Source organism: Leptonychotes weddellii, chromosome 9, assembly GCF_054177405.1.
Source record: "Leptonychotes weddellii isolate Sample4059 chromosome 9, ASM5417740v2, whole genome shotgun sequence".
NCBI classification, from domain to species: Eukaryota; Metazoa; Chordata; class Mammalia; order Carnivora; family Phocidae; genus Leptonychotes; species Leptonychotes weddellii.
Genome location: NC_138377.1, coordinates 123,686,441 through 123,705,875, shown reverse-complemented (window position 1 = coordinate 123,705,875; position 19,435 = coordinate 123,686,441). Strand labels below are relative to the sequence as shown.

General features: G+C 37.5%; 1 protein-coding gene across 3 annotated transcripts in view; it reads right to left on the bottom strand.

Annotated features, from left to right (window-relative positions):
• SH3GL3 (SH3 domain containing GRB2 like 3, endophilin A3) overlaps nt 1–19,435 on the bottom strand; it is a 109,508-nt gene that overhangs the window by 44,576 nt on the left and 45,497 nt on the right. For 2 of the 3 annotated variants that reach the window (XR_014148855.1, XM_081831778.1), the window contains exons 2-3: nt 5,985–6,053; nt 38–110 (exon numbers count right to left, since the gene is read on the bottom strand). Coding sequence is in view for 1 of the 3 variants with exons in the window: in XM_081831778.1 (XP_081687904.1) it covers nt 38–110; nt 5,985–6,053 (142 nt within the window). In the remaining 2 variants the exon portion in view is untranslated. Of the gene's footprint in view, nt 1–37; nt 111–5,984; nt 6,054–19,435 lie in introns of those variants that run through there. The other variant, XM_081831779.1, reaches the window with a different exon arrangement.

Sequence of the window (19,435 nt, the reverse complement as noted above, 5' to 3'; positions counted from 1 at the left end):
GAACAAGAGACTATTTCATGACATTTTTTAACTTTACCTGGATTTGGCTGAAGATATTCTGTGGCTTTCGAAATAATTTCTGCAACAGCTTTATTGGTAATGTCTATTTTCTTTAAAAGAAAAACACATAAAAATGTTGGTAAATGACACTGAATTCACAGAAAAAGAAAAGTAATATGCATTAATTTAATACACATTATTATGGTGATTTTAACCTAAATGAATTTCAGCATTTTGGGGGAGAAGCAATTAATTTCTCACTCTGATTTTGGGACAGCTCTTTCTCCCCATGATGATGGAGAACATTCATTTCTTTTCCTTTTTAACATTAAAGTGAGTATTCATATAATATTTAGAAAACTTGGACAAGTCATTACGCTCCTCTAGATTACTAGATATACTTGAAGGTCTCTCAAGCCAACACTAGGCATGTCTGAGCCAAACTTTCCTTATCTGCTGGGTCAACTTGATGTCTATACCACATAAGGATGCCCTAATAATGATTCACATTAGAAACTACCACAGTAAATCAACACATGAATCATTCTCACTAGCATATCACTAACATAAACACCCATGTGTTCTGTCTGCCACGTTAAGACTGAATCTTTCCTTCCACAAAACCATTCCTGGACACTGGCTGCTGGTTAGCCAGATACCGAATGTGAGAGTAGACAATAAAGTTAAATATGCACATTGCAATAGCTTTATTTCATACCATCAATAACCTGAAAGAAAATATAAAGGAAAAGGAGATCTCATTCATAAGAGCAATTTAAAAATACACAACAAGAAGGAATAAATGTAATGAGAAACGTACAATATCTATTTCAAAAACCATTTCCTAAATGGGTAAGTTTAATTGTACAAAGATGTAAATCCTCCTCCCAAATTAACATGTAAAATTAATTCAAATCTCATCTCAATTTTAATTTTTTTTTTGTTACAACTTGGCAAATAATAAAGTTAGGTTCATGCCTCACACTACATACTGGATTACAAATATAGACCTAAAAACAAATTGTAAAGGTACTAAATTATTCAGGAGCATATTTTGAAATATGGGTATGGGAAGACTCTCCTAAGCATGACCCAAAATCCAAATGTCATAAGTGAAAAGACCAAAATTCTGACCCTATAAAATTAAAGACTGAACAGTGAAAAGACATGGTACATGAAGTTCGACAAAAGTGGCAAAATGAAAGAGAAAGAAAACTGTACAAGGGACACGTGCTTAGTATCCATAATACACAGAACTCCCATTTAAAAAACAAAAAAAAATTTAAAAAGTCAACCCGACTAGAAGGGACAAGAACATAAACTGGCAATCCACAAACGGGGAAAAATACAAGTTCAAACACTGGACAAAATAGTCAGAAAAAATGTAAATTAAAAAGGAGATACTTTCCGCTCACCAGATTGACCCCCCAATTTTTTTTAATTGATTTGACCCAGTATTAGGTATTATACAGATGTGGAGGAATGGGCCCTTTCACACACAGAGTGCAAAACAGATACAACTTCTGGAGATCAAGGTAAAGGACCTACGAATGGGCCTATTAGTGCCACTCTCAGACTTCCAGGAATTTATCATCTGGAAACACGCCAGCAATGTGCAAAGATGTAAAAGGATGTCAGACCATTTTATGTCGTATTAAAAATTGAAACCAACGTGAATGATAAGCAATAAGAGACTGACTGGACAAATCGTGAAACATCCAAATAAAGGAATACTCTTAAATCATCAGAGAGAAAATACAAGGAAGCTCCGTATGTACTGGGAAGATGCCCATAGCGCATTGTCAGGGAAAGAAAGAAAGTCGTAGAGTGATTTGTAATACAAGAAATTCATTTTCGTAATTGAAAAAAACAACGATCTGGTCAGGGTCAGAAGCTTTCAACCAAGCTAGCTCAACCAGCCTGAAACTGTATGTGTTCCCCTTAGCTGAATGCCTAAACTCAGGGCCCCAGGGAGGTTTAAACGACAGTACGTATATGATGAAGCAATGAATCACACCCGTATTACTGATGCCCACGTGCAGCTGTGTGCGAGGCGTGTGTGGGTAAGTGCACCTGGCCTTGTAAGAGGTTTTGTAAGGTTTGAACTCTCTTCATTGTGTTTGACTGTTTATGAAGATCGTTGAAATGTTTAAGAGAATAGGATCACCTAAATGTTTATGTTTTACTAGAGTTTCAAGAAATTTAAGTACTTAGGAAAACTTTGCTTTAAATTTGATGTGACGCTGGAGCGAATTCCATACGTCGCATTTGTGATTCTAGACATTTGAAATGTCTAAGGGAATCTGCTTAATTATGTAACTGGAGATAAATGTTTAAGGATTTGATCTGTTAAGCCTATGACTTAAGGGAACCTAAAATGAAGATTAACTGAAAATGATCATCGTTTTTACACCAAAATTACTAAATTTATAAATAAGATTCAGCAGTTCAGTTTAAGCTAAAGAAAAACTAGGTTTTAGATTTTAAACTTTCCTAAGTTTCATATTAATTGAGACACAGCTTAGAGTGTTCCTTTCCACGTATCCAACCTTCCTTAGACATGGAAAGCCACCAGGAAGCTAGGCATCATCTCTGAAGGGTGACAGTGAGATCTGTGGCAGGGGTACTTTCTACTTTAGATCCTTCTCTATCTTTTGGGGGGAAAAGCCAAGAGACAAATGGCCAAAACTCACAGCCTAGTGTGCACAGACTAGAGCAGCTTCCATAACATCCCCAGCAATTGAAACTGGGAATCAACCCTTTACAAAATGAAGGAGATGCCCACCATGTTGTCAGATATGGGCAATCAAGATCAACACTGAAAAAATAACCAATATAGGGGCACCTGGGTGGCTCAGATGGTTAAGCGTCTGCCTTCGGCTCAGGTCATGATCCTGGGGTCCTGGGATCGAGCCCCACATCGGGCTCCTGGCTCAGCCGGGAGTCTGCTTCTCCCTCTCCCTCTGCCTCTCCCACTGCTCATGCTCTCTCTCTCTCTCTCTGTATCTCTGTGTCTCAAATGAATAAATAAAATCTTTAAAAAAAAAAAAAGAAAAAAGAAAAAAGAACCAATATAGTTTAAAAACAAAACAAAAATATAAAACAAAGCCTCCCTTCTAGAAAACTGGGGATATTGTGGGCAGGGTTACAAAATGGTATGCAATGTCTGCTGCAAACCATCGGGACAAACAGGAGAAAGTACAGAGGTAAAAATTATTTTTTGTAAAGTCTATTTGGTATGAAGGCATCTTTGTCCATTGATTAAATCTGGAATTTCCTTCAAATGTCGGCACCCTACCCCTGCGGTGCCCCAAAGCACATGCCACTGACTCTTCCAGGCCTCAGCCTGAGCTGGAGAGCTGCTAGCAGCCTGGTTTCTGGTGGCTGTTCATAGTATTCTATTTTTTTATTATTATTTTTAAAAAGAATCCATACCTGTCACTATATCATCTTACTCCTTATGTAATTTATTTGCGCTTACCCTTCTCTCTTTCTTGGTCACACTTGGTAGAGGTGGCTTTTTGGGGGGAAAAAAAAAAGTTCCTGTTTTTATTCATTGATTCTACCTTTTTGTTGTTACTGTTTCCTATTTTATTAATCCCTCATTTATCTGTATTGATTCCTTCCTTCCATCTAAAGTGATTTAATTTGTTATTTTCCTAGCTTCTTGGCTTAAATGATTTATTCATTTTCTTCAAACATTTATTTTCTATTAAGTATACTTAAGATGTAGCCATATACCACAGGTTCTGATATATAGAATTCTGTCTCTCATGACTAAATGATTTTTTATTTTACTTTTCATTTCTTAAGTTAAGAATAATTTTTACACACTTTAAAATTTCCAAACATCCAGAATTGGGAAGGTATACCTTCCTTGTAATCCTTGTATTCTATGATTTTACACTGGGAATTTTTTTTTAAGTTTTTTCTGGAGCCTAGCATATGATTCTATTAATTGTTCTAAAGGGACTTAAAAAGAATACAGATTCTCAATTTGAGGAATGCAGATATCTGTATCTGTTTATAATCAAAGCTATTAATCATATTTTATACTAATTGTCTATGAGCCAATCTATTATTGTCAACTTAATCTGTTATTCTATGAGAGGTATGTGAAATCTTCTACTCTGGACTTTGTCGATTTTCCATGTATTTCTGACAACTTTTACCTTATGTATTTAGATGCCATGTTATATGGTGCATTATGGTTCATAACTATCACAATTTTCCGATAGACTGTATGACTGCATCTTTTTAAATAATTTTTTAAAAGATTTATTTTAGACAGAGAGTGCAAGTGGGGGCGGGGGGGGGCAGAGAGAGAAGGACAGAGAGGATCCTCAAGCAGACTCCCGACTAAGTGCAGAGCCAGATGAGGTGCCCAATCCCAAGACCCTGAGATCATGACCAGAGCCAAAATCAAGAGTCAGATGCTTTAACCGACTGAGCCACCCAGGTGCCCCCCTTTTTATAACTTTTTCCATTTACTGGGTTTTGGTGTGGGTTTTTTTTTTTTTTCCCATCAAATTTTACTTTGACATTACTATCAGTCCTCCACTTCCATATGGCTAGGAGTTGTCATGGAGTATCTCCATTCCTTTGTCATTTCTGTGTCACGTTTTAGGTAGATCTGATACTATCTAATTAATCTCTTCCAGAAAGTCCTTAAAATTTCTGGTCACATATTAGATATTTCCATGCTTTTCACTGCTGTAAGATAACAAATAGATTTTATTTTTATATTTCTTCTGTCATTCACTGGGGTTTTAGGAAGAAAAGGAAGTAAACAAGAGGGATCTCAGTCCATCAACTGAAACTAAAATTGTTGAAATGTGTTTTTCAATTTAACATTTAAGCTGAATCATTTTGTTAGTAAGAAAGTTACACATGATATCTTTATATACCAAGGGATTTTTAAAAGTAATTTCAGGTATGCCAATGATGTTAAAAATATTTCCATGTTTCTCAATTTTCAGAAATTAAGTTTTTTCAAAAGCAAAACAAAATGAGCTTTTCCTCTCAAAGCATTAACATTTCTAGAAACTTAATAGTGCTCGCCCAGAAAATAGGGAGCTCCCTGGAGGATAGGCTGGCCAGGGCCAGGGTATCCCGACGATAGGAACCCTCCAAGCCATAGCCAGGGATTGGACTACCTTCCGCGCATCTGATGATAGCTCTGCAAGCTGCTATATACTGTATCCTTGACGCTACATCTGAGGATAGATGCTTTGCTTGCTCTCTGCCCTCTCTCATCTGGGGAGTCTAGTTATTAAAACAAGGCTATGTTTAAAGGGCCCAAGACCAAGGGGAAGGCAACTGAGAAAGCTGGTAATTACTTGTGATCCCAGTTCTACCTCTGCCTAGACTATTCCACACAGCTGACCAGGAAACAGGTTAAGGGACAGAGATTCTACAATCTTCCTTAGGAGCATGTTACAATTATTTCTGTAACAAGCTCATCCTATTTTTCTAAATGCTTTCAGACACATTAATTTTTTTGCATAATTATCCCAGCATCCATGTGAGGCAAGCAGGGTGCACATTATCAAACTTGTGTCACCGATCAGAAAAGATGAAAGAGCTTATCCAAGTTCACAGTGCTGGTTCTAGTGACAGAACCCAGATAAACGTTATTTGTCACGCAGCTTCTGCAACACATGGGATCAGAGACAGAGTCTTCCACACAGTCAATCAATCTTTATGTATTTTAAGGGTCTCATCCCAGGAATACATTTTGAGTTTCCAGATACATCATCACAATTACTTTGGTCTTTTCCTTGCAAGAACTGTTTGCCAAGATTGACCATCTTTTGAGCATTCTGACTTTTGTCCACTAGAGGGAACCAACTAGCCATATTCCAGCTCCACGTTAGAGGGTCTTTACATCCCAGATTCCCACTAATATCCTTTACGTTATCAGTACATCTCATATCACAACGAAAATCAAATTTGTGAAACAACTGACATTAACATGCTCTTACCCTTTCCATGTCAAGAAATTCGTCATCTAGTTTCGTTCCTTCGACGCCGCTTATTTTTTCACTGAATAGCTGCAGAAATAAACAGAGGTTAACTGCATTGTACAATCTGTTATCATAGTTTCTGACTCAAATTATTACAAACAAAAACAAAAACTCACATTTAGCTTGTTGAATTTTTTTTTTTTTACTAAGTCCTCTAAAGAAAATTGTTGGAACAAGTAACTGAATCAAAGGACATGGGAATATGTATATTTCTCACTCACTCAACATATTAATTATGCACCTACTGTAGAAAGTACATGGTAGGTGCTCTAGTAGAAACACAGATAAATAAGATCCTTATCATCCAGGAACCTAGAGTTCAGCAGAAGAGTTAATACATGCACACTCAACTGAAATACAGGGGAGGAAAAATCCAAACAAAGTAGTGCTGGGTACAAATTATTGTAAACATACCAAGTAATAGGCATTTCAGTGATTCACAGGATTCTGGGAGCCCACAGTGCAGGAGAGGAGGGGGGGACATGAGGACCTGTTACCTACAAGGCTTGGCATTTGAGCTGCCCATTTAAGGATAAGGGACATTTCAACAGGCAGCACTGAACGAGTCTCGCAGCATGAGGCAGCGCGGAAAAATACAGAGACAGCAATGTGTAGGATGGGGTTTTTCCACCTTGCCACTCTGGTATTTAGACCAGATAATTCTCTGTTGTGGGAGGCTGTCCTGTGCATTGTAGGATACTTAACATCATCTCTGCCTCTACCCACTCAATGCCAGCACATACCCACGCGGGGACAACCAGAAACGTCTCTGGATGGTGAAGAATCACTGGTAAAGGGCATCTGTGTTCAAGCCACAGCAGGAAATTTGGTTTGACTACAAGGAATAGTGATCAAGGGAGAATGGAGGAAAATAAATGCTGAACGTTAGAGAGGGCAGATCACACAAGTTCTCAAACGCCAAGCGAAAAGGTATGACTGAGAAGTCCCTAGATTGTTTGTCCAACACCGTGTAGTCAGAGAAACCTTTTAGCAAAGCAACTCTGACTCCAGTGTGGGCTGCATTAGAGAACAAGGAGGAAGGAAAGTTAAGTTAAATTGCTTTCTTTAGAAAAGCACATCAACGTAATTTGTTTATACCTTTAACATATTTATGTGACTTTAAAAAATCAGTTGTACAGGGGCGCCTGGGTGGCTCAGTTGGTTAAGCGACTGCCTTCGGCTCAGGTCATGATCCTGGAGTCCCAGGATCGAGTCCCGCATCGGGCTCCCTGCTCAGCAAGGAGCCTGCTTCTCCCTCTGACCCTCTCCCCTCTCATGTGCTCTCTCTCTCTCATTCTCTCTCTCAAATAAATAAATAAAATCTTTAAAAAAAAAAAATGAGTCGTACAGTGGGGGAAGGGTGTGCCATCAATTAATGGTCAAAGGATTGCAGGTTCTTTTATGTAAGTGTGACTTTCTGCTACTATTTACACTGTGAGTGCAAATACAGCATTACTCTTTAATAGGAGGAATGCAGGTGTAGACAATAGGTAACTTACATTCGAGGTGTGCAGAGGAATTACTTGGACAGAGAAGATAGGGGAAGAATACACAATGGCCGTGATTTTTTATCTCCCCTGTGGCTATGTCTTTGCAGCTCCTGGCCAGAGTTGGAGTCTACCTACCGCCCCCGCCCGACCCCGCCAGTGAATCCGGGCTGGACTTGACACTTGTTTTGAACTGCAGACAGAGAAGCACAGGCCTTAGCAGATCTCACATGCTTTCAGTCATTCTCTTGAAACCCTGCTGCCACCACGTGAACAGGCCTGGGCTAATTTGCTGGGTGGTGAGAGACAAGTGGCCCAAACACCTCCCTCAGGACAATGAGGCAATGCCCAGGATCAGAGCCCCTGGTTGACCTGCAGCCGACTGCAGGCACAGGAGAAAGCCATGGGAACAGGAGTTGAATAGATGATGGGTGTTTAACACGAAACATTGGAGTGCTTTGTTACTCAACCAAAGCTAGCTGATACACTACACAATAGTTCTTGGTTTTCAGGCTCAGTATAGATGTCAGAGGGGATTCTCCTAATGCCCTGATACAAGGTATAACCTTCCAACAGAAACAATGAAGAATCCCAGGGCCACTCACCAAGCAGTGTTTACACGGAAGTATCCATCAATTAGGTCCCCTCCCAAACACCTTTTTGTTCAGTTGTGAAACCATTTAAAATATTAGTTCTTAACTTTGGAGGTAATACTCTGAGACTCCAATGAAAGTTACACAACCACACCCCAGGAAAAAACACTCATTTGGTTGCATGGTAGATTGCAAAAATGGCCACAATGCCTTGTAGCTCCTCCCACTAAGAAGTGCAGTCTATTTCTCTCCCCAGTGACTAGCTTTTGTCAATAGAATAGAGAGTAAGCAACACTGCATGAGTATTGAGTTCAGGCCTTATAGGTATGTTATAGTGATAAAGTGGCCACGTAGATATTCCTGCTCCCCCTTTGAGCTCCACTGTAACCATCTCCACATGAGTAAACCTGAGCTAGCATGCTGGAGAATGAAAGCCCACTCAGAGCAGAGATAAGCCTTCCAAGTTGAGTCCTCTCAGAGCACCAAACCTCCAGCTGATTTGGCAGTTGATCTCCGACAGATGAGTAAGCTCAGCCCCCATTGAGATCAGCCAGACCAACAGACCTCCCCAGTGAGCCTGGCCCAAATTACAAACCCATAAAATTGTGAATAAATAGTTTTTGCTTTTGAGTCACTAAGTTTTGAGGTGGTTTGTTCTACAGCAAAAAAACTGATTGATACAGTTGCCTATAATTTCAGAGGGTTACCATAACCCCTCTGCAGAAGCCCATGCCTAGATCCCTGTTTTAAAATACCCATTTGAAAAGCTCCTTAGCACTGACAGGCAGACCAGAAACATCCTTAATCAGAATCCATTCTTACTGGTTCAGGTTTTACCTGTTCTATTTTCAAAAAGCAGAATGTCTAATAGCAGGAGGAATGTTTCCACTTTTAAGAACAAAAAATAGATTAATATTCCTTTCTTGTTTGAAAAGAGACAATAATATAGGACGGTTTTCAACATGAATCACAGGTAAGAGTCATGATCATTCTTCTGCTTTTTCTGAATTCCCCCAGTGAGATTCAGTTGTTTTGAGAAAGTAAGTAATAAATATACATTTGGTATCAGCTCCTTAGACCATCTGATGATATTTGACACTTCATCACTCAAAGAATAAGGTTGAGCATCTACTATGTACAAAGCACCACAATTAGTATATGGACATAAAGACGAAAAAGACAAGCATGATCCCTAAGGGCTCTTGACCTCGTTAAAGAGTTACAGAAACTGCAGTTCTATTTCTTGTAAGTGTTGGAAGCTAAATATAAATACTCAAGCTCCTACTTCTAGTGAAGATAACTAGATAAATTCAACTCTGATACACCCCCTCTGCTCTGAATGCATAGCAATGATAGATTAAACCTCCCAAAAAAAGGAACCATAAAGATAAGCAATGCTTTAAAAACAGAATCAACTTTTTTTGTGGACCAGAAAAGGAAGAGAGAAACACAACACGATGGACAGGGTTGAAGTCTCGGTTGTCCTGGTGTCTTGTCAGCCACAGGCTCTGGCGGCCAACAGTCTGGCTCCTGTTGGGTAAAAAGGTATCTACAAGTTCCCCATGAGACAAGAGCCTGGAATCAGGCTCTGCTTAAATCCAGGGGATGGGAAGGAAAAGGAAGTCGGAAAAAACATCCATTTGCAAACCACTGCCTGAGGTTAGCACCCTCGGCAATCCACAGGCCCAGGGAGACTGGAGAGCAGAGAAGCAATCGGGTTACCCCCAGCTCTCTGGCTAGTTCAAGATATCACCAATACCACCAGAGAGCAGAAACCACCCTTTGGCACTGGGGCCTTGGGAAGCCAGGTGGAAGAATTCACAACCACCAGAGAGAAGTGAGCAAAGATGGGGTAAGAGTAACAAAAAGACACCCCCCCCAATAAAAATTAAGCATAGAAATCTAAATTTTAGGGCACAAGACTAAATCTAACACCAAGTAAGAAAGCCAACAAAATCATAAATCACAACGTGAATTCACTTCTGGTGAATATCATTTTACGAAACAATATGACAGAAACCTTATATGTATGGTTATGATATTACCAACATGATAAATGAAGGAATAACGTTTACTAATAAAGAGCAAACAATTACACAAAAGGGAAATTTTTTTAATTGCTATTAAAAATTAGACATCTTGGAAATAAAATACACATAGTCATGAAAACAAAAAATTTAATAAATGGAATAAACTCCAGACTGGGCACAATCAGAGAAAGAACCAGTAAACTAGAAAATATTACTAGGAAATGTATGGAAAGAGCAAAAAATTTTAAAGGAAAAAGACTTTTAAAAAAAATATATACAAAATACCAGTTAATCAGTTTGGAGGATAAGATCTATCTGATAGGCACTCCAGAAAAAAAAGGACACAATATAGGAGACTCAGTATTTTAAGAATTAATAGCTGTTTTTTTGTTTTTGTGGGTTTTTTTGGCTTTTGGTTGTTTTTTGCTGTTTGTTTTGTTTTGTTTTTTTGTACAACTGAAAGAGGGTATGAGTCCACAGTTTAGAAGTATACTCAAATGCTAAGCAAGGTAAATATTAATTCACATGTCAAGATTTCAAGAATAAACAATTCTAAAACTCCCACAGGGGAATAAAACAACAATTAGATTCACAGCAGATTTCTCTTCAGCAACAGCAGATTCCAGGAGGCAATGGAAGACCAGTTTGAAAGTGATAAGAAATGTGAAAATCTAGAATTTTGTGTCTCCCTGAACTGTTAAGAAGAAAACAAAATAAAGACATATTCATTCAGACCATCATAGTTTCTAATAAGAGGAATGTTAAAGTACTTCATCAAGGAAATAAAAATTGATCCAAGATGGAAGGTATGTACAAGAAACAATAGTGAGAACAGAAATTGATACACTAGGGGGGTAAATGTAACTACTGATTAAAAACAAACAAGCAGGGTGCCTGGGTGGCTCAGTTGGTTAAGCGACTGTCTTCGGCTCAGGTCATGATCCTGGAGTCCCAGGATCGAGTCCCATATCGGGCTCCTTGCTCAGCAGGGGGTCTGCTTCTCCCTCTGACCCTCCCCCCTCTCATGTGCTTGCTCTCTCTCATTCTCTCTCTCTCAAATAAATAAAATCTTAAAAAAAATAAATAAAAATAAAAAAAATAAAAATAAAAACAAACAAGCAAAAACAAATATGTGAGTTCACAAAAGGCAACATTATAACCTTAAGCAATAATAAGATGGGAGGGGGAGGGTGTTCAGTGGATATTCTGAGCACTGTAAGGTTCCTCTATGTTCAGGAGGAGGTGGGAAATGGACATCACTTTAAACATTGTTAAAACAATAGATAAGAATCTGTGTTATATAATTAATGGTAACTACTAAAAGCATAAAACAATAATATACATATAGTACTATGCATGTTATAACATATATGCATACCAGCACTTTGGTGGAAAATCACTGTTTTCCAATCCAAAAAAAAACAAAACAGGACAAGAATAAAAGATTGGCAAGTGGGGGGTGGGGCAGAGAACAAAGGGGATTACAAATGGAAACCACAACATAAGACAGTAATAAATCCATCAGTAATTATCCATGTGAAAGATTAAATTCAAACATGTTAAAGGATAAATAAAGTGGATTTTTAAAAGTTTTTATTTTTTTTTAGTAATCTCTACACCCAGTGGGGGGCTTGAACTCATGACCCCTAGATCAAGAGTCATGTGCTTATGGACTGAACCAGCCAGGTGCCCCCAGAGTGGATTTTTTAAATCCAGCTATATGCAGCTTCTAAGAGACATACCTAAAATATAATTGAAAATAAGTAGAAAAGTTATACCTACTAGGAAAATGCTGATAAAAAAAAAAGTTGGTAACAATAGTATCAGACAAAAAAGACAAAGACAAAGCGCTAATAAGGATAGAGAACCGATCTAATAATAGAAGGAGAAATCCACCGAAATACTGTTACAATAATGATCCACCTAACAGCACAGCTTCAAAAAACTAATAATAAAACAAAAACTGAAAGAAATAATTGAAGTCCACAATCATAGCAGGAGATTTCAACACAACTCTATTAGAAAACTGACAGACCAAATGTGAATTAAAAAAAAAAAAACTTGGAAGGAATATAGATGATTTGAAGGACCAACCTTGATCAAATATGCATACATATACCTATCCCTCCAGCCAATAAATAGAAAAATGTATATTCTCTGCAAGTGAAAATAGACCACTAGAAAAACTGACCACTTACTATGGTCACAAAATCAATACCACATAGAACATTTTCTTAAATTTTACCATCATGCCATTAAATTAGAAATCAATAATAAAATATGAAGTATAAGAATTTTGAATTTGGTCCTAAATAATAATGAATTAAAAAAGAAGCCCTAATAGGAATTATAACAAATTTTAATTTAACAATGAAAATAGTATCCATGAAAACCTGTGTGGGATGCAGCAAAAGTGGTATTTAGAAATCAATGAATTACCTTAAATTCACCAACACGAAAAGCCACTTCAACTTAATGTTTCAAACATTAATGACACAAGGTCATTTGATCTAATTCACCAAGTATCTGAAAGTCCACCGACTACATCTATATCCTAGAGATACTGAGATCACGCCACATGCCACAGCTCACGGGCCCACTGAGAAGCAGAAGACGATGGCCAGAACACAATAAGTACTCTTCCATAACACAGATGCAAAATTTGCTATTAGAACTCAGATGGAAGGAAGCAAATTATATGGATGAGGAGGTGCCAAGAATGCTCCAGAACAGAGCCTAGAAGCATATGTGGAGAGCACCAAAGAGACCAGAGAAGTGGCATTTCTGGCTGAGAGACCAGCATAAGCTAAGACATAACTTACCTTAAAAAGATATGAGGGCATTTAGGAAACAGCACAGTGATCAATAAGGGAAACTGATATGAAAGACTGACCCCAAATGAAAATGAATATACAAGCATATGGGCAGGGGCCAGGGCCTGAGGCTGAACTTAATCCTGCAAACAGTGGAGACGTTCAAGTAGGGGAGTGGTATGACCAGATCTGCCTTTCAGCCAGGAAGATCACCCCAGTGGCCCACAGAAGAACACACCAGACAGGCACCCGAGGGTGGACACGGAGCACCCACTAGGGTATCATAAGGAACACACACATGAAGAGGTAGACTGGGGAAGAGTATCAAAATTTCACTCTAAAACTCTGCTAACTACCTTCTTCAACATCAAACGCAAGCTGCCCTCACCTATTCATCTTCCCTATCACAAACAGCGTGCCTGACCTGGGCTCACCAGACAGGAGCTGCAAATCTAAAATACAAACATGTGGCCAATCAGCGTGGCTCATGTAATCTTCCCCCTGGTGAAAAAGATTATGCTGTAAACCAGGCGTCTCTCAGGGTGCCTTGGTCCTATAGTCAGAGACAGAAGCCTATTTGCCATCCTCCAATTTCATCAGTAACAGGAAAACAAAAAGCATTTTCAAAGACTACAACGGAGCACTGATGTAAAAGAAGTTTATTTGGGAAACAAAGGTTTTGCATTTGGCTTTTCAGCTAGACGTGTGGGGGTTTTAGTGGTAAATGTTAACACAGCCTTGGCCTTCTTCTTGTGCAAATAATCTGTTTTCAAAGAAACCTTGGCTTCTCCACCTTCTTCCCTTTAATGAAGCAAGAAATTAAACAGCATGAGAGCCAGAACCTAGGAGAAAATGTAAAAAAAGCAAAATTTATACCTCAGGATAAATTAGAAAGTGCTCCAGAACAGTATTTTCTAACAGGTGTGTCACAAAACGCTGGCTTCCCAGGCAAATGAACAGCTCCCTGGCCATGTAAGTCTGCAAACACTGGGATTAACAAAATTGGCAAATTTCTTTACCAAAATATTTTTTCAGAGACTTTAAAATGGAAATGGCATTGTGGATTTCCAAGGGGGTGCATATAAGATGTAGCATTTCCCACCCTTATTTTTCCATGTCTCATACAAGGAAAAAATCTCAGAGGAGATTTCTCAGAAATATACTTTGAGAAGCCCTGCACCAAAAATGTCACCCTCTCTACTGACTCCCTGCGTTGTTGTTGTTGTTGTTGTTGTTTTTATTTTCAGCCAATTAGTAGTCGTACTCTGCTTTTATCAGCCTGGAAAATATGGCAATACTCAATTATAAATACAAATAACTAAGGTTCTTTGTAAGTTGTTAACATCAGGGGAAGACAAGTAAAGGTTAGAAGTGAGCTCTCTGTACTAGTTTTGCAACTTTTCGGAGTCTAACATTATTTCAAAATTAAAATTTTTTAAAAATCTCTGAAGGCTTAAGCAAAGCAGTCAGGATCTGAGAAGCCAAAATCATGAAGAAGAAAAATGCACTGTGAAGAGCCATCCATTTACAGCTGCTTTTTGCCTTTGGGAAAATGTCTGCCTTACAACACAGGACGTAAAGGCTGAGCAGAAAGCATAGCCCAGAACTTGCAGAAATCTCCCTGGACCGGGGAGAGGAAAACTGGACTGCACTGTAACCAAGGAAACCAACATATAAGAGGCCAAAATTCCAGGAACATAAAGAAGTGAATATAACAGGTTATGTGCAATTTCCTCTCGAGCCTTCTGACAATTCCTAAGCTGCATATACACAAGGCAAGATGCTAAGATACCAGTACGAAGAGGTTGCTAGAAGGCTAAACATCTAAACAGAGACTTCTGTAGTATCACAGTGATCAAGAGACAAAATTGGAGTACAGGACTGCCTTTCTCGTCATTATTTGTCAAAATAAAACTAAATCCTCCCTGGAGGAAGATAACATCACCCAAAACTACTACAAGTATTCATACACAGTATCTGCCATTAAAATAATAATAATAATAATAATAAAACATCTGGTATACCAGGAGACTGAACAACCACAACAAAAAACTGAAACTAAATTTTATTTATTTACTTTTTTAAATTAAGCTCTATGCCCAACATGGGGCTTGAACTCACAACTCCAAGATTAAGAGTCACATGCTTAACTGACTGAGCCAGCCAGGCGCCCCTGAAACTAAATCTTTAAAAAACATAATCTAATACATAATCCCAAACTGACGTTAGAAATTATCTTCAAGATTGGGGCACCTGGGTGGCTTAGTCAATTAAGCATGTGCCTTTGGCTCAGGTCATGATCTCAGGATCCTGGGATGGAACCCCACATTGGGCTCCCTGCTCAGCAGGAAGCCTGCTTCTCCCTCTCCCTCTGCCCCTCCCCTCCACTTGTGCTTGCTCTCTCTCAAATAAATAAATAAAATATTTTTTAAAAAAGAAATTATCTTCAAGATAATTATGATTACCTATGTTCAAAAAATTAGATGACAAAGTTAAATTCCACTGGAAAACATTAAAAGAGAATAAATGGAAATGGGTAGATGAAAAATGCAGTAACTGAAATTCAGAATTCAACAGCTGGCTTTAATAACAATTAGATGCTGAAAAAGAGAGAATATGTGCAGTGGAAGATAAATCACTAGAGAGTAAATTGAAACATAAAGAGAAAGAAGATTAAAAATACACACAGAGGGGCGCCTGGTGGCTCAGTCGGTTAAGCGGCTGCCTTCAGCTCAGGTCATGATCCCAGGGTCCTGGGATCGAGCCCCGCATCGGGCTCCCTGCTCGGTGGGGAGCCTGCTTCTCCCTCTCCCTCTGCCTGCCTCTCTGCCTACTTGTTCTCTCTATCTCTCTGTCAAATAAATAAATAAAATCTTTAAAAAAAAATACACACAGAAAAGACATGATAAACATACAAGACACAGTGGAAACACCTAACCTATGTGTATTTTGGAGTTCCCGAATTAGGGGGACAGAGAAATTGAAAAGAAGCAATATTTGAAGAGAAGATGGACAAGAATTGTTCAATATAGTCAAAAGACATCAAACTACAAATTAAAGCTCTTCTGTGACTCTCAGGCAGGATAAATATGAAGAAACACATCCCTAGAACAAGTCTTTTGTTGAAGACCAAAGACAGAAAAACTTATAAATCAAAGAAAAAATACACCAAAAAAGCAACAAAAAGATTGTGAGCTGACAATGCTGTAGAAATCATGGCACAGCTATAAGACAGTGAAATCGCATTTTTTAAGTGCTGACAGAAATTATCTGCCAACCTGAAATTCCATACTCAGTGAATATACCCTTCATAAGGAAGGCAAAATTTTAAAAATATTCAGACAAAAGAATTGAGAGAATTTTTCATTGACGGACACACACCAGAGGAAGCACTAAAGGGAGTTCTTCAAATAAAAGAAAAACATCCCTGATGGCAATAAGGAAATATGGCAAGAAATGAAGAGAACCCTAGAAAGATAAATCTAAATGAATACTGACAGCTTAAAACAATTTCTTGTGAGGTTTTAAATATATGTGAAATTTTGAAACATGAACACAATGGCACAAAAGCCACCACTAAAGAGGTAGAGATAAATTGTTAATGGGTTTTTTATTGCTTGGAAGTTTTAAAGTACTAATTTAAGAAAGACTCCACCACATAAAAATGCATGTTGTAATCTCTAGGGTTGCTTTTTAAATAATCATAAATATATAACAAGCAAGATGCTAGAGAAGAAAATGGAATAATAAAAATGATTAATTCAAAAGAAAGTAAAAGAAGGAGAATAAAGAAACAAGAATGGGACAAATAAAAAATAATATAGCAGATTTAAATGCAAAAATATCAGTAATTACTTTAAATGTACATGGACTAAGTATTTTAACCAAAAAATAAAAAGCATCAGCCAAGATTATAAAATATTAAACTATATTATTTTCTGCCTATAAGAGATGCACATTAAATATGATTGGAAAAGAAAATAAACAGAAGAGATATATTGGTCAAACACTAACTTCTACAACAACAAAAACTTTTGAGAAGCTAATACTAATATATAAAATATACTTTTAGAACAAAAACATTATTATTAGAATGAAGAAGGATATTAAAGATGATAAAAGGTCAATTCAAAATTAAGAAATAAGAATCCTAAATCTGTATGCATTTAATAGCATATAGCCTCAAAATGTATAAAGGAAAATCCTATAAAACTAGAAATAAATGATTCCAAATATTTCAATTTTTTAAGACAGTTCTCTCAGTAACAAATAAAACAGACCAAAAAAAAAAAAATATTCAGTACATTGACTTGACTTGAACAATCTAATTTACATATGGAGAAAACTACGGCAAATAGGACAGAGTAACAATGGTTTTCAAGTAGACATGGCCCATTTACCAAAACAGACCATTCACTGAATCATGAAGCATGTCGCCAACAATTTCGTTCAGAGTATGTTCTCTGACCACAGTGAAATTAATATAGAAATCAATACCTGAAAAATTTTCCAAATTATTTGAAAATTAAACAATACATCTAAATAACCTGAATCAAATATGCAGTTGCTAGAGAGATTAAGAAATACTTATAAGTGAGCAATACTAAATATAGAAATATATTTAAGCTTCTGGGATATAGCTAAAGCTGTTTCTTCGAGGGAATTTTAGAGCTCTAAATCACAAGTTCTCAAACTCTTACCTTTCAGGATCACTTTACTCTTAAAAATAACTTAGGACCCGTACTTATACCATACATCAAAACAATTCCTGGGGCACCTGGGTGGCTCAGTCAGTGAAGCATCTGACTCTTGATCTCAGCTCAGGTCTTGATCTGAGGGTTGTGAGCTCAAGCCCCACATTGGGCTCCATGTGGAGCCCACTTAAAAAATAAATAAACAATCAAACAGACTCTGAAAAACAAACTGAGGGTTCTAGAGGGGAGGGGGGCTGGGAGGATGGGTTAGCCTGGTGGTGGGGTATTGAGGAGGGCACATTCTGCATGGAGCACTGGGTGTTATGCACAAACAATGAATCATGGAACACTTCATCTAAAACTAATGATGTAATGTATGGGGATTAACATAAGAATAAAAAAAATAAATAAATAAAAAAGAAAAAATAAAAAAAATAAACAATCAAACAAACAATTCCTCATTGATCTTAAAATAAATGTGGAAGGTCAAAGTTTAAAGATTCTATAAGATAACATTACCTTGGAATAGGAGATAGCTCAACAAATTCCCCAGCATTATGAACAAAAAGACTGATATATTGGGCCTCATTAAAAATAAGACTAAGAGAGTGAAAAATCAAGTCATAGAATAGGAAAAGATATTTCAATACATCCACCTAAGAATCACATTCAGATATTAAGAATCCCTACAAGCCATTAAGAGGAAGGCAGCATACTAAATATTTTTTAGCGCAGGCAAAAACCTTATAGAGGCAACTTCACAAACGGGGATATCCAAATAGGCAATAAACATACAAAAATATTTTCATCTCATTATCATCATGGAAACACACATTAAACCACAATGAGATGACACTTCATCACTACCAGAGTGGCTAAAATTATTTTATAACAACAATAATGCAAGTTTCTCCAAGGGTTAATGGAGCAACTGGAACACTCATACACTCTTGGTGGGGTTTACATTGGTACCATGACTTGGGAAAACAGTCTGGCAGACTCTATGATTATTGAATGTATAAAAAGCTATACTCTATGACTCATTAATTCCACTCCTAGGTAAAGACCCAGAAGAAATTCCCTTATATGTAACCAAAATTCATATACAAGCAACATTACTCATAATAACCAAAAACTAGTAACAACCTAAATGTCGATTAATAATAGAGTATATAAATAAATCGCAGCTATTTCTATAATGCAATTCTGTATCACAATTAAGAAGGAAAAAGTGCTCCTGTCACATGCAACACATGGGTAGATTTCAGATGTAACACTGAAAAAGCTCATGCTGTATGAGTCTGATTATATAAAATTCAAAAATAAAAAGGAACATCCAGTACTATTCCATTCACATAAAATTTAAAAACAGGATTGTAGGAGACCTCAATAATCCACTCTCAGCAATAGACAGATCATCAAAGCAGAAAATCAACAAAGAAACAAGAGCTTTGAATGACACACTGGACCAGATGGACCTCATAGATATATACAGAACATTCCACCCTAAAACAACAGAATACTCATTCTTCTCGAGCGCACACAGAACTTTCTCCAGAATAGACCACATACTGGGTCACAAATCAGGTCTCAACCAATAACAAAAGATTGAGATTATTCCCTGCATATTCTCAAACCATAATGTTTTAAAACTGGAACTCAATCACAAGAAAAAATTTGGCAGAAATTCAAACACTTGGAAGCTAAAGACCACTCTGTTCAATGTTTGGGTCAACCAAGAAATCAATTCATGGAAACCAGTGAGAACAAAAACACATTGGTCCAAAACCTA